We start from the raw sequence: 16,775 nt of genomic DNA on the forward strand, positions 1-16,775 counted from the left end.
GAAAAACTCATAATGCACTAAATTGTTGACATAATTACATAAAATCGAAATAATTCCGTGCAGTAACATTAATATAAGTACACAGCTGATATTTCATCTGTTTAGCTAAAGATGTCACTCCCCACTAAATGATTCTCACAATTTAATGAAACATAGATTTAGTTTCGGAATAATATGTGACCGATGAATCGTTATACGGAATTATTTGTATAACTTACTACTATCTGTTTGTATCTTTAGTCAGTGCTGCAGGCGACAGCGCCACCTGGTGATGGAGTGCCAGATATCCTATCCATTATCCAAGAGAATCATTCTATGGCCGGACAGGGGGCTCTCTGCAAGAAGCAGGGCGTGTCTGGCGAGAGTGCGCACTGTAGAGGTGACGTAATTCGGATGTCACAAATCGAAATCCAAGAGAAAGATTTTAGGTAATCATTTGGCGTATAAAAGTTTAAGAAATCCATATCTCAATTCACCCAAGTGGTTACATTCTCACTCCCAAATCCTACCACCCTGACTTTTATATTAAAATTATATTACAATTAATAATTATCTAATTTCAGATCTAAACAGCTAATCAGGGATGCCATTATGGATAACGACTTTCTCAAGAACCTGGTCTCTTCTCAAGTACGAGAAATCGTAGACTGCATGTATGTCCAGGATTTCGACAGAGATGCCTTAGTTATAACAGAGGGAGATGTTGGTAGTCATCTCTTTGTATCTGCGGGTGAGAAGGGATATTTCTTTGTTCTAATAACAAATAGCAACCCTTTTTGATTACAAAGAACTGCTAGTGTTCTTAAATGCAGTTTCAAAAATTAAGTTAATGATTTCCATGTTAAAGATAAATATCGTCTGCATTAGGGAACCTAATCTTTACAATATAAAGGGCTAAAAACTATCTTGCAGAATATCAAGCGGACATTTTTGTATTTTTGTAAAGAACTGAACTGATGCGGTCGAAAATACGGATACATTTAGTTTTTAAATTGCACGCTTGGTGTAATGTAGTCACGTGCGAAGGTCAGCTATCAAAAGGCAAGATCGTCAGGTTTTTCCTCACCATTTCGTACTAGTCCAGATGAAACATTGGCTCCTGCAGTCGTGAGATGTTTGTGGTGAACTATTCGTGAAGACGGAATCCATAACGAAAACTCAAGGAAGGTATCACTATCAGTTTCAAACCGTAACTTCTGGTTATTCCGTATTAACTTGGGCTGCTGTATGACGAATGACCGGCTAATTTCAAGACACATCGTGTTTCATACAAGAATCCCGAGATATATCCAGGAAACATAAGGCGAGATACTGATGCAACCATTTGTAGTCAATGCAGATCAGTTAGACAGCATGCTGCTGCTGCTGCACTTAACATTTTGGTCAGAAGTATTAGAAGAACATTAGAGTTAAGTTCCACCTACACAAGATCTGTATTGGGAAAAACTTCCAGAACGTAAAAAATTTAATCGCATAAAGTTCTGTGGATAATTTTCAGAATTGAAAATGTAGTACCTAAGCATTCTAAACGAACTGATAATTTCCGATGAGGATCATCCGGATTTTACAGTTCCTTTCGTGGGGAATGTTGAAAAGAATTTATCAGTCACATCCAATCACTAGTCACGATTTGAAAATTAAAATCTTTGAAGAGCTGGCTACTATTTCACAACGGATTCTGCAAAGAGCAAAGTCTAATAGCTGACCAATGTCAAAATGGATACACTGCAACCATGAAAAGGATGTGCCTAGTCAGAAAAAATTTTCAAATAAACTGTCGCTCAAATGTTGCTCCACTAGTATGAGCAAGTCCAATGAGTACCACGAAAACCCTCGTTGTTGGTACCTAACACGAATCCTCCCTCCCAAAAAAGAAACCGTATCGGCTTTTGTTGGTCTCCCGCATTAACGAGCTGCTTCCGACCACAGCACTGCCGTTGGTTAGGTGCTATTTGATTACTGGACCAATTTTGATACAACCGAGACACATTCGTACATTAAAACCCCTAGCAGGATTGTAGTTTCTGAGATACTCATACCAGCGCGGCTGGCGCCAACTACCCTGCCACGTTCAAAGTCACTTAACTCTTTGTCTTGCCTATTCTCGCTGAATTTCATGTATACAACATTCCTATGTGTCTTCCCGCCTCCGCCTGCTTTATGGGTAGTTAGATTAATGGATTTCCCACGGTACCGCTCCTGGATCAAACAGCATATCGGTTGGACATAAATCTGCAACATCCTACCAGACGTTGCAGATTTAGCTCAATAATGAATCTGTTCTCAATCGTACTGTTGAGGAAATAAGTCACGATACCATCTTTACATCCGCAGAACCAAGATGAAGAACGTGAAAACATATCTCCTCTCACAACCAACGAAGTTCGGGAGCCATGCCCGTGCCTGAAGTAAGGCGTTTATCTTTGATTATCATGGACTACTGTTGACTGAGTCTCCTAAATCAATAGTGCTAGCCCAAAAATTCTAAAACCAGTTTTGATGGCCAATCAACACTGCATTCCAGACTCATTCTCCCTCTCTCCCCATGCTTTTCACTTCTTTGGATGTCTTATGAAAGTGGTGAAGGACGGTTGCATCAATCGGACAATGACGTCATGTACTATTTCTTCTCTGTTCACTCTTCGTTTGAACAACTGTTATACAGTATACTTGTGTGTCTTTATACTATGTTACCAAAAGTTTGCATAAATGTCTGGCTGTGCAAATAATTGAGATGGTGGTCTATACTGTTGTCATTTACAATTTTCTTTTATTTCTAGTCCAATGTTATTGGTCTACGTTCATTTACTATGTACACAGTTCTACCAGAAGTTATGGAACATTTATCCCAAGTGTCACATGCCGTTTCGTAGGATACTATATAATTTAAGTTACTATAACATCTCATAGAGAGTTTCGGTGGATAACCAGTTCTGTAATTTAAACGAGAAAAATAAATAAATAAAACATCTGAGCCTAACCCTTGATAACAATATATGGTGGGAGTGGTACTAACTGAAATTCATAAAATAAATGGAAATCATTCCTATTAACGTTGAAATCACTTTTTTTCAGAAGGTGAATTGGAAGTGCTCAAAGATGGCAAAGTGCTAGGCAGGATGGGTCCTGGTAAAGCCTTCGGTGAGCTTGCGATCCTCTATAACTGTACGCGGACAGCAAGTGTGAAAGGTAAAATGGATCCCCACTCCTCCCTAAACCAGTTTAATTAAATATTACAATCCATTCATAAAACGTATCTCGAATTTTTTTACATTAACACATTAACTGGCATTTAAAATCGTATTCTTAATATTTCCCAGCTGTGACGGCTGCTAAAGTTTGGGTTCTTGACAGACGGGTATTTCAGGCTATCATGATGAGGAGTGGATTGCAGAGGCAAGAAGAAAACATCAACTTTTTCCGAAGGTGAGTGTACGAAGTCGGCAAAACATGTTATCTGTTTAGTTATGTCAGCTCGGCTGTTGCCTTGCAAAATGTTTTCTTCGTGTGTTTGGATTTCGGCATAAATATTTAAGGCGATGACCGTGTATCGGATCGAATCGCCCCCCCCCACTTGAAAGAAGTATCCAATCAAATAACATTAGAGAAAAACATCTTTCTTTCTACACACATGACTTCCCTGATAACAGCAATCTTTACATCACGAAGTTTTCTTTTGCCCACGCGTGTATTTGAGTCCCGTGACTCTACCTACGGCTGTTGGTTCTCATGTGAGCATCCTTCCCGATTGTCCTCTGTTCGCGTAACACGAATCGAGAAGCCTTAAGTATACTGTCCTTGTGTGCAGTTACTATTGCACAAGTCACGTACGAATAGATGCCACAATTGCCGTCACGCACGCGTTTTGTGCTACTGGGGGGGAAGGTACTTGTGATGTTTACATTCATTTCACCGGCGACACTTCTACAAAAATATGAAGCCTTAGGTGAGACCCCAATTTCCTGCTAACAGAGTCTAATTGGAATGGTCGTGCTCTTCAGACAGAAATATTGTCTTATTGTACTCAACGGGTGGGGGGGGGCGATGTTTCTCCTCTTTCTTTCTATTTAGGAAAGTTAAAAATAATAAATTGTACTCGTTGCATTCTAAGTAGTGTATTTTTGGATCTTAGATGGACTTCGTTGTGAGTGAAATTCTACCGTCAAAAGTGAAAATTATCTTTACTGGGTTATCCCAATTAACCTATTTAAGATGTTCATCCCTGTGGGACCAATTATTTCTAAAGTTATGTTTACTTTAGTACGAGGCGGCGAAAGAATGAACATCCGCAGAATAACACGTTGGTGTCGAAGCGCCCTCTCTTGAGGTTTGCTTGTTGGCTCCATGAGTGTGATTTTTTTTCTCATAGATTTTAATTTATTTTATAATTATTTTAAATGGATTAAAAACAGGGGCGGACTGGCATCACCACCAGCTCAGTTCACCCCATGATTATAATTGTACGCAGTTAAATCTCATATTGTACAATTATAATTGTACAATATGAGATTTAACTAAAACGGCATCGTTTTAGTTAAATCTCATATTGTGAATACATTCACAATATGAGATTTAATGTGAGATTCACTCTCATATTGTGAATACATTCACAATATGAGAGATGCCTGATGGTATCTCATATTGTGGAGTTCTACTTCACAACTGTTTTGTCATCATTGCATCACCAGGGTACCTACCTACCTACCTAGCCACCGAAGAAGGGCCAAATAGCCCCAAAATGGTGCCATCTGGGTGGTGGTATCCGCTGAGTAACAACATTCATCTCCTTTAAGTAACAACAGTAACAACAGTTTTCTCCTTTGGTGAAGCGTTATTTATTCGAAGTAGTGCAATATCACAGCAACTCGTTGTGAAGGTATTCACAACTAGAGCGTGTTAAGCGCTGGACCTAATCTTCCACAACTTGCAAGATATCAAACTCCTACCTAGCAATTTTCGATTCCAATCTGATCACTCGCAAATTGCATGTAAACTATCCTTACAGAGCAATTCCCTTGGGTTACCTGACGAGTACTCCGCTGAACTGCCTAGGATAGCCTTCTCTACCAAATACCTGAAGCCAGAGATCATTCTCCAATGCTTGATTGGGTTTGACTGGGGGCGTCTCTATTCTGAGCCGTTGGAGGATGCTGTTATGCTCTTATCCGAACAACTGAAGTTAATTGCACTACATGGTGCAGCCAGAATCACCAGGATTGGTAATAGGTCGAATCGGGGTTTTAATAAGGAAACTAAGATGGCTTTCATCAAGAAGCAGAAGGCCTACCGGAAATGGCAGAAAACTCAACTTCCCTCAGACCGTTCCATCGTTAAGAAAGAAAGAGCTTGCTTCTTGAAAAAGAAAAGGCAGGTCCTTAACCAAGCTGTTCTCAATAGGTTGAAGAGTGGTAGAAGGATCCTTTCACATCATCATCATCTAGCCATTGACAAAAAGCTTGTCCAGGAATGGGCACAGTTCAACTTACTGCAGGCGGATTTTCCTGACTCTGATTCCTTTCTCTCGCAGGAGGACTGGTTACCTAGGGCACACTTGTCTGAAATAGAAATAACTAGAGAGACCCTAACTGATGTCATCAATAAACTACCCAACAAAACCACTGTAGGTCCGGATGGTTTCCCACTCTTTATTATCAAAAGTTGCAGCCCATATATAGGCGACCTTCTCCTTCACCTTTCAGACAAATCCTGCAATCTGGAATAGTTCCTTCAATTTGGAAAACTTACCATGTTAAGCCCATTCCAAAGATCAAGAGACCCAAACCTCCTAAAGACCTGCGACCAATCTCCATCGGTTGTTCTTTACTCAAAATTTTTGAAAAAGTAATTCAGCCAACAATTGCCCAGCATTGCTTTGCACACAGGCCCGAGTACCTGCATACCGTTCTACAAAGGAGATCGACAACTACCAATCTTCTTGATACCCTCTTCAGAATTCAGCGCACCTGTAACAACAAATCACAGATTGATATCATATTCCTCGACATAAAATCGGCTTATGACAGAATACACCTCCCACCTCTTTTTACCATTCTGAAACACTACTTCGGCCTGGCAGATACCTTCAAATTTTGGAGTCTATTTTACTTCCTAGACACCTGTCTGTGACCCAAAATGACTTTCAAGTAACTATTGACGTCTCAAGAGGCATTCCGCAAGGAAGCGTACTATCAGCTATCCTGTTTGCAGCAGTTTTGGAGCCTTTCCTTGCTCAGAATCCGAACTTTGTCTCTTATGCCGACGATCTGAAGTTCTCTCTGATGATTATGATCTGAGCTCAGATCATAATCATCAGATTCATGATATCAACCAACAAGCTTCTAGGCAGATATTGAGCTTGGAAAGTTATCTTGCCACAATTGGGCTGCATCTGAGCCCTTCCAAATCAGCGCAACTGACGATAACCAAGACGAAAGTCAAAAATGATATCCACATCTTTGTTAGTGGGGAACCGGTGCAAAAGGTGACCTCTCATACTGATCTTGGCCTCACCTGGGATGTTGGGCTCACATTTCAGCCTCACTTTGTCAGGATGAGGCCAAAGACGTACGCTGCTCTTTGACCAGTGCGTCAAGAGCTCGTTGGTGTGCATCAGCCAGCGCTGCTTGTTCGACACATCCTGGAGTGTATTACGCCAATTCCTCTCTATGCTTCAGAAATTTGGTCATCTGCCCCTGCCTCATACCTTCAGAAGTATCTCAGTTTAGAGTACTGGTTGCTTAGATGGATAAACAGGGTTGTAGGCTACCCCCTAACTATCTCCAGATCGATCCTACAAGCAAATCTGGGCACCATTCCTTGGAGACATATCATCATGACAAAAAATGTCCTCACGCTTGCACGGCTTATAACGAGGCGAATTGATGCTCCATCGGTATCCACATTAATCTCTGGCCCGAAGAGGGCAAGAGGGGAGCATCCCGACTCCTGTCTCCCTCTGCATCTTACGCTGCCAAGCATTGATTCCCTGAGGAACATGTTTCCAGCCAATTGTCTTCGGATCTTCAATAAATTTAGGATCCACCCTGATAGGTTCTGTGAAGACAAGCCCTACAGGAAGGAAATCCTCAAGAACTGCTACCAGATGATGAATCTATAATACTCACCTGCTCCTGGACATGACTGACTGTTTTTTTTTTTTAAACTTGCCTATTTGTATATGACAAAGACTTTTTGTCTTCATGCAATCATATATGTTGTTATTTGTTATTGTTATTTGGTTTTTAGGAGCATTAGCAACTAAGGCCATATTGCTCCGGGATATGCGGTGGTCATTCCCTGACCTTTCCGCACCCTCCGTATTTGGTGGTGACGGGCTCGAACCCCGGTCTAATCAAGAAGCGTGTGCTACGCACTGCTGTTCCTTCCCACCTGGCTACGGAGGCGCCCATATATGTTGTATATTACTGTATATTTTGTATATTATTGTATATTTAATCCTGTAAAAGTCTCGAGTCGAGTACGCATGTACTCTTGTTTATAGTACATTGTGTTCCTCGCACCTTAGTCTGTAAATATTCACACCCTTCTGGCACAGAGCCGTCCTGGAGTGACCCAAGGTTACTTGGGAAATAAATTGATTTTAATAATAATAATAATAATATGAGATTTAACTAAAACAATGCCGTTTTTGCTAATTCAGAGTTTGCTGCGTACTGATATGATGATGCGTTTGCAATAACTTGTATGTTATCTAATTCTCTCGCAGACTGAGGCTTAAACCCTTAAAGTGTTTTAGTCTGCATATCTGAAATATAATTAGGGCAGGGGAAAAAATTATTTATATATGCAAATTCTACATTTTTTTAAAGTTTTAATTGAATTTTTAAATCAAGTATTAATCATACCATTCATTTTATGGAAGCTAAATTATACTTTTTTTGAGAAGAAAATTGTATTAAACGTACTTCAGAAAGAAATTCGTGCTGGGGAAAAAATAAAAAACAAAAATAAAAGGAAAAAAAATTGATATTACCAAAAAAAAAATAAATAAATAATCAAATTCATATTTTGGTTTGGAGCTTTAAAATGAATAAAAAAAAGAATTTAATTTAAAGAACTGCCAAAGAAACTCGACAAAATATTTCATACGTATGAAGCAATATGTCCAAAAACTTAAAAAGGTAACACAATTTGAAACATAGAGTGTAGGTAGCAGCCCTACTGACAGTATACGAGAGTACAAAATTGGCTCCAATTTTAAAAAAAGCTGTTTACCGCATTAAAACATTAACCTATTGTGTGGGCTGCGAAATACCTGTGTTAGATAACGTGCAAATTGACTGTAGTATTGTAATGCACCCGCTATCAGCTGTTTCGTTTAATATTCTCTTGGGGTATCTCTGTTCATTTTGTTTTTAATATTTGTAATGGCGTCATTAGTGAAGTGCCCTGGCCACACGTTTTATTTACCTAATTTAGATGAGAGGGCAATGCCACTTGTAGAAAAGGCTGTGTTGGATTGTTTTAGAACAAGCTTCGAAATGCTGCCACGAAGCGTCAGTATTCATGTTTGAGAATTGTGTATTCTATGGGGGTTTGCCAGATTTATGGGAGGAAAATACAACTTTCGGTAGAAAAAAATCTTGCATCTCCCTCAAATATCGAACTAAGTCAGGGAAGGTGTGAAAAAAGCTCATAAAAATTCTTCCCGCAAACGCCCATTGAACCGAACCCAGGCTTTTTTAACACTCACATGATGGAGAATAGCGATCAATTTGCGTAGAAAAGGGGGCAAAAACTACGAGCTTGCGTGTATAATATATTTCTTCACTCTTTAATCGTGACGTAAAGAAAACAAAAACTTTCACATGCTTGGATTTTCACATTTGAATTTCACATTTGAATTTTCTTACTTTTAAACATTTTTCCTATAAATGTTTAAAAGTAAGAAAATTCAAACTCACCTTGTTTTTATCCTGGGTGAAAATCCACTGAATTAATTGAAAATCAGCTAACACTGAAATAATTTTCATGCCCATTAACTCGCCGAAAAATTTTGCTTGTACATCCCTGTATCTTAAACGGAAAACCAGTTTGCCTAAATAAGCATCTACAGTAAAAGAAATAGGCAAACATTCAATATTTAATTTGATATAATATAATAATTATTTAATGTTTCTTAGCTTACCTTATCTTGTAGAAATATTATGTGGATTTAGGTTTGTGGTATCGGTTACTACCAGCCCCCTACCCATTCTGGCAGCACGCAGTAGTCGTGTTAATGTGAAAGCGTGGCAACGAACGGAACCAGGAACCCATCCAGGGGGACAGCGAGACGGGACCTTTTCCTATACTGAGGGTTGGTATTTTCCTGACTGTTAGCTTTAACGGTCCTGTAAGCAATTACAACTATAGATCACGGCAAGCAAACGGATATGGTGTATACTAGCCTCTCCATGGTCTTCGATTCCGTGAATCTTGTACTTCTTCCAAAACTTCAAACCTATGGTATTCGTAATCCTTCAGGATAAGGTCTTATAGATTGATGTGAAATTACAAAGTGCTGGCATTGTTCCGACTAGTATTAAATAATTGAGTTACACAAGGCTCTCTATCTATCCTTGGTTCATTGTTAATTATTTATGTTAATAACATCTAAACTAATATTAATCCTTTGGCCTCTTTAATAATTGGATATGATGACAACGGTAACCTCGATTCTGTGGCTCGCTCTATAACATAGCAATTACTGTTGCAAGAAAACAAACCACAGGATGATTGTTTACCTGAATATTTGCTATAAACTCGAAATGAATAGACGTAAAATTTGATGGTGCATTTAAATAAATAAATAAATTTTCTGTTTATACTCCGGCACGACAACCAAGTCAGTAGAGTTTACAATAAATCGTCAATACAAATATTTATCGTATTTAGTAGTCACGGGCTTGAACCCCGGTCCACTCAAGGAACGCGTGCGATGCACTCTCGCTCCTGACCACTGGGCTACGTCAGGCATTTATTAACGAAGTAGGGATGGCGCCACAAGCAGCATTAGCATTAGTAGAGGAATATGATGCAAGAAAGCAAGCTTATACAGCATCAGTCACAAAAAACCCCTTCCCATTTCACCCATCCATTCGCTCCAAAAATTTGTCCAGTTCTTCCTTGAATTTATTTTAGCTACCAACTTCCATGTTTATGGATTACAAGATATGCACGGCATTGTTTCTTTCTGAAGAATTATTTTAAATCAACATCATATTCATTAGGGCAGAACCAGTTTAAACGTGAAGTTCACACTACAAAGGCACCAGGAAATAGAAGTTAGTACCGACGACTACTTCCAATTGGAATCTGTTTTCACAGATCGAGTACTTTTAAAGGGAATTTGGTAGTCACGATCACTAGACTCCGCTAAAACTGACAATATGTCTTCCTGTGCAGATACTTGATAATTTATTTATCCCTATTTTGTGTTATACTTGCTGGGAGATAACAGCAAGAAGGGAGGGAGAACACATAAGCCAGAGGCTTTTAGGGAATGTTACCTTTGAAAAGGATAACAATAAAAACAGATCTCAAATTGCACTGATGTTATTCAACAGATCAATCATAAATAAATCGGACATGTTTCTACATTCCATTACAGAGACCTTCGAAAACCAACCACATATGTCACGTGGTTTACAACAGTACTTATAATTACATTGTGAATACTTTTACAATAAGTGTGACAGTCATTCCTTCAACTTGTTTACATAATTTCCAAACTGGAATGCAAAGTTCAGGAGTTGAGTGGAAGGTGATTTTGATCAGACATCCCTGGTGATGTGTTCGGTTAGGAGCTTCTTGAACGGTTTAGTGAAATGGCATTTTTGATATTTTCGGGAAGATTATTCCAGGTTTTTGCGCCTCTGTATTTTATATTTTTCTGACCTATGGCTTTTCTAAAAAGCGGAACGTTAAGGTTCGCTTCATTTCTTAAATTATACATATGTTATTTCTTTTTCTTATATTGTTATAAAAAAGGATCTGAAGAGTGAATGAAAGTTTGGTGTTTTCAAAGCATTGTAGATGTTTAAGAGTCTTGCTTCCTTATATCTCGAAGTCACCGATGCATTCCAGGTAAGGCCTAATATTGAACGAAAACATCGATTGACAATTCAATTGATTCTCGCAAGGTTTTCTTAACAGGTAGTACCCCATGAGATGATTTCATATGTGAGGTGAGGCTGTATTAAGGAAAGGAATACTAGTCTGAGAAGGGAGGCACCCAGGCAGATGCTCGGGCGAGTATTACTGCTGGTGACGAAGTCTTCTTTCGTAAAGTGATCATTTGTTTGTCCCAACTCAGCTTATCATCTAGCTAGATTCCTAGAAACTTGGTATCATCCACCCTTTCGAGTTGTTTTCCTTTGTATGTTATTTCGAAATCAATATTTAATGGTATATTTTTCGTCCTAAACACCACATATTTGGGTTTTTCTGGGTTTAGTATAAGCTGATTCTTTTGAAGCCAACCATGCATTACAGATATCAAGGCAGAGATTTTGGGTTGAAGTTGGTTAGGGTCTTTATCAGTGATCGGAATGGAAATGTCATCCGAGAAGTGAACCTTGAGGAGAAATAAGAAATAGCTGAAAAAGACTGGTTTGTTTTGACAACAAATGGGTGATCAGTAAGGTAGTCTTCAAGGAGAAGGTTAATTTTTCTTCTCAAGCCAAGATTGTTGAGCTTGTTGAGTACGATTTTATGATTTATGCAGTCAAAAGCTTTAGATAGGTCTAGAAACAGTGCTATTGCGCAGTGGCCCTTTTCAAGACAATCCATGATCCTAAAGCAGAAGTCAACAATTACCAGGTCAGTGGATCTTTTTGAACGATAAGCGTACTGTTGTTGATGGATAAGTTGATTGACTTCCAGGAAGCCTATGAGTCAGCCATGAATTTTTTCGAATAATTTTGCAAAAACTGAGAGTAGAACTATTAGACGAAAACTGTTGATAGAGTTGCAGTGTTCCCCCCTAGGAACAGGAACAATGACTGCTTTTTTGAATTGACACGGAAAGTTACCAGATTGAAAGGAAATATTGTAAATATACTTCAGTGGTGTTAGAATGGAGTTAAGGACCTTCTTCAGCAGAGCAGGAGATATTTCATCAAAGCCAGGGGCTCCCTTTACTTTTAATTGATGTCCTGCTTCTAAAATCTCTTGATCTGAGAGCGGAGCGAGAAAAAAAGAGCTCCTCATTGAGTGCTTGAGAGATTCTCTCGTTGCATTTTCTCTAGAGTCGAATTCGTCTTTAAAAAGGTTATTCACATTTGAGATAAAGTGATTACAGAAGGCGGCTGCGGCTTTTTCCTGGTCATCTGAAATGAGTTCCTCGTTCTCAACTGCATCTCCAACGTAGCTCTGTGATTTCGATTTCCTTCAAGATAGCAGCTTGTCCAAGACTGTCCACTTTTCCTTGCTTGTAATGATGCCTTTAAGTTGGGAACTATGATATTTCCTTTTCTCCGGACAAATACTGTCGGTAACTTTGTTTATGTACGTTGTGTATTTGTTTTTATCTGCCTCCTTTCATGTTGCTCTAGCAATTCTTGAAAGTTTGTCCCTTTTCTTTAACATGTTACAAATTTTGTTTGAGATGAATGGACATAATTTCTGTCTTGGCCTTTTTATTCCCTGGGCTCCTGATATATGATGCGCATTTTTCGTAACTATTTAGGATATGCTCAAAGAAGAAGTTCGTCTCAATTTCAGGATCATCTGCAGCAAGCACCCCATCCCACGAAGACTGCTGGAGGTCATAACAGGGCCTGGAGTGACAGACCTGTAAATGTGCATGATATCTTCCACAATTGCTTCATTTTCAGTTACCATTAGGATGGGGCGATGATCATAAATAGTTGCACCCAGTACTGCATAGGTTAGTCTCATTCCCCAATTGCGAAGTCAAAAAGGGAATTGTGGGACTCTCCCATTCTAGTCGGGATATTTCCGTCAGTCAGAAGAGAGAAACCATTGGAAGAATTGACATCTAGGAGGTCTTGCACTTGAGAGGAAGAGCTTTGAAGAATGTTAATACTGAAGTCTTCCATCAGCAGAAGACTAAGGGATTTGCTTGTGAAGTGAGATAGAATATTGTCAAGAGTTACAAAGAAGCTGTTGACTGAAGCTGAGGGAGGTTGGTATAGATAACCAATCACCAAAGAGGCAATGCGGATAAAAGTGATTTCACAAGGTGATCAGGCAGATTTGAAATAGGAAAGGCAGAGCATCGCAGATAATTGTGAACGTAACCTTGAAACGTAAACTTGAAAGAGCATGTTTACATAAAGAATTCCCCTACCCTGCAAGAAGATGTATCGTCCCAGGCATATGAGACTATACAAGTATGGAAGACATTTTCAGTACCTTTTAAGAGTGTTTGTTCAAATAAATATATAAAGTATCTAAAATCAAATTTACAATCTATTATCAAAGCCGTTCTTGGATATGTCTGTTCACGACAACATTGGCCTCGAGCTTTGCATCTACAGAGATAAATCCTATATTAATCGAAAAATCTCAACTATGAATCTAAGTTAGGATATCAATCAGAATTTAATAAGTTAATTTTAAATACGAACTGGCGCCTCCGTAGTCAGGTGGGCGTGTGCTACGTACTGCTGCTCCTGCCCACCTGGCGCCTCCGTAGTCAGGTGGGCAGGAGCAGCAGTACGTAGCACACGCTTCTTGATTAGACCTGGGTTCGGGCCTGTGCCCACCAAATACAGAGGATGCGGAAAGGTCAGGGAATGACAACCGCATATCCCCGGAGCAATATGGCCTTAGTTAAAATAAAATAAAATTTGCTAATGTTCCTAAAAAACAAATAACAAACAAAACAAACAAATACGAAATTAAGTAACTGGTCGGTTTGCACAAAAAACTTGTTTACAATGTCAGTTGTAAACAAAAACTTGTTTACAACTGACATTGTAAACAAGTTTATTATAACACACCAGTAACAGTTCAACCAGTAGTGTAATGAAAAAAAGGGTTTCAGGTGAAACTGTTTTATTCATCACACTACGGGTTCAAGAGTTTCAGAGTTTTAAGGAAATTATTCGTGTTGAGACTTGAACAAGGTTACTGAAATATTAAATTGCAAATGGAATGGGATGAAATGATCATCGGAGCATTTGTCATATTATCAGAAAAGGGATATGAATGAAGTAAAGAGACGGGATACTATTTCAATGCTCGTATTGAAATAGTTTGAGAAAATAACGCTACACTATTACGTTTTAATTTCGTGACTGTCTAGAACACTTTTCTGTCCACAGACTTATGACATGAATTATCGAATAAGATTATGGTACGCGATGAATCTTGATACCATCATTTTGAACCATACTCAGAATGATAACATCAAGACGCTATACTGAGGGTGTATATCCTCGGTATAGCAACAAAGGTACCCACCCTGGAGCAAGGGGGCACAAGAGTTAAGGGGACCTTAATAATGATGTGAGTTCATATTGAAGGAGGAGGGGGACACGCTTGTGATACTTCTCATTAGCTGCTTCGGGCAAAGAAACTTTGCTGAGAAGCTTTATGAACAGAAAAAAAAAAAAAAAAGAAAGAAAATCCAGTGACAGATTTCTGCAGGAAAGATTTTAATAACCATTTTCTTCGACCATCGCGGTATTTGCTGTTAGATTTTAAAGAATCTGATGCCAACATTACCTAGGACAGTATGCTGAAACTTTAAACCGCCTACGCCTCAGATAAAACGTCCGCGACTGGGACAACTAACAGAAGGAATCATCCTGCTTTATGATCATACCGTCACTCACGTTGCCGACCCAATTCAAGCCTTGCTTCGAAAGATGTGGGTTGGGAGGTGCTCAAACACCATTAGTGTGGTCTAGATTTGTCGCCATGTGACTTTCATGTGTTTTGTTTGCCGAGAGAAGCTTTAAAAAGACGTCGTTTCAATTCGGACACTTAAATCGAAACAGCTTTCGAAGAATGGCTCTGTCAATTTCCGAAAAAACACTTTTAGTGATGCTAATATATCATCCAACTGAAAGGTATGGAAATCGTGACCGGTTTAAATTTATAGATCGAAATATCTACATTTTAGGGAATCATTTTTTTGGTGACAATTTTTTTCCTTCAATTTATTTCAACATGAATTATATTTTGATCATCTGAGATGAGTACTGTTATAAATGGTGTTATAAAAAAAGTAGTGGATGAAACTAAATTATGTAGCAATCTATTAAGGTAAAATGTAATAATTTTTTTTTATCTTTATAAAACTTTAATTAAGAAGTGAATTCAAATCTTAAATCACAAAGTTATCAAATGAATTCATTAATTCAAAATTATTAAATAATGATTTAATGTAATCGTTTATTTACTGATTTTTATATAGAAACAAATTTTGGGACCAGAATTGGTCGTCAAAAAAATAATAATAAAATAAACTTCAATACTGATTTTTCTAACTGTTCTTTCAGTCAGAAAAACGGCAATCTAACAAATTTTATTAAGTACAAAGTATATTTTTATTTCCATTCTTAGCTGTTTCCCAGACTGTTCTTGAAGAAGTGACAGTATTTTCAAAAAAGACTGAATTTTTACTAACTAATTTAATTTTTTTTTATTTTAAATTGCTGCATGTTTTATACCAAGTTAAGCATCAACAATTATTAGATTCACTTAAATCATCACTTTTATCTTTTATTATCTTTTAAACTGATATAAAAACATTCAGAACGCTACCTCGTATTGCCAAACAAGGTACAGTATTAATTACAATTTCCCAAATTTCATTAATGTAATGCATTCTCAGACGGATTAAAAAACATAAGTCTAATTATACTGTTGGCGAATGGAATGTTCTTGGATTCAGCTAAAAATGGAAAGATAAAATATGTTCAAATTTTTCATCTCATAAGAAAAACGTATGTTTTTATTTTTTATAGTGTGCCTTTATTACAAACTTTATCCAATGAACTGTTAGCCAAAATGGCAGACGTGTTAGAAGTGGTAAGTATCCATCTCTCTCTCTCTCTCTCTCTCCCTCCCCCTTCTACCCACTAGTGTTAATAATAACTGAGCTAATACAGTATATAATAATATTTTTCATATATTAGGGTTACTCGAGAGAACTAATTCATCAATCGATGTCTATTATGTTTAAAGTGACCAGATCCTTAGTATTCCAATGCGGGACATCTGGGGGGGGGATTTTACAGCCGCCTAGAAACAGTATACATATAGATTTTTTAAATTCATTTTTTATTTATAAAAAATATTCACATACAAAATATAAAATAAATACATATACTTCTTTGAACTAAACTTATAAAATAAAATATCACACTTCTAAAAAAGAAAAAAAATTTTTTTTTTTTTTTTTTTTTTTCACAGAAAGACTGAAATTCAGTATAGGTACCCCTCATGTTGGACAGACAACTTGTGTGATCGAAACCACCTAATATTCGTAAAATCAGACAAACTTATTGTGATTTTCTCTTGTAGAGAACCTGTCTTCATTTTGAATTTAAAAACGATGTTTGACCAAATAAAAATAGGATAATAAATATGATGTATAGGAGATTAAGAAATATTAAAATTTTTAAATATTACATTTTAAGTCAGGAAAGGTACCCCTCGTGTTACGCTACATGACGAACAGGTTGCGTGAAGAACATGAACTGAAAAAAACAGTTGTTATTAGAAGGGGAAAAAAACGCTTATTGGAGGGGTCATGCTTTTAATCGACTTTCATTTTTGTTTAGTGAAAAAAGGTT

At 37.8% G+C, this 16,775-nt stretch overlaps 1 protein-coding gene across 1 annotated transcript in view; it reads left to right on the forward strand.

Annotated features, from left to right (window-relative positions):
• LOC150083715 (cGMP-dependent protein kinase 1-like) overlaps positions 1-16,775 on the forward strand; it is an 85,545-nt gene that overhangs the window by 21,431 nt on the left and 47,339 nt on the right. Inside the window, exons 2-6 of the mRNA XM_090378160.1 lie at positions 241-428; positions 564-730; positions 3,076-3,189; positions 3,321-3,426; positions 15,945-16,008. Coding sequence (XP_090234286.1) covers positions 241-428; positions 564-730; positions 3,076-3,189; positions 3,321-3,426; positions 15,945-16,008 — 639 coding nt within the window. The remainder of the gene's footprint in view (positions 1-240; positions 429-563; positions 731-3,075; positions 3,190-3,320; positions 3,427-15,944; positions 16,009-16,775) is intronic.

Source organism: Mastigoproctus giganteus, chromosome 7 (genome assembly GCF_048544385.1).
Source record: "Mastigoproctus giganteus isolate SK-2022 chromosome 7, ASM4854438v1, whole genome shotgun sequence".
NCBI lineage: Eukaryota > Metazoa > Arthropoda > Arachnida > Uropygi > Thelyphonidae > Mastigoproctus > Mastigoproctus giganteus.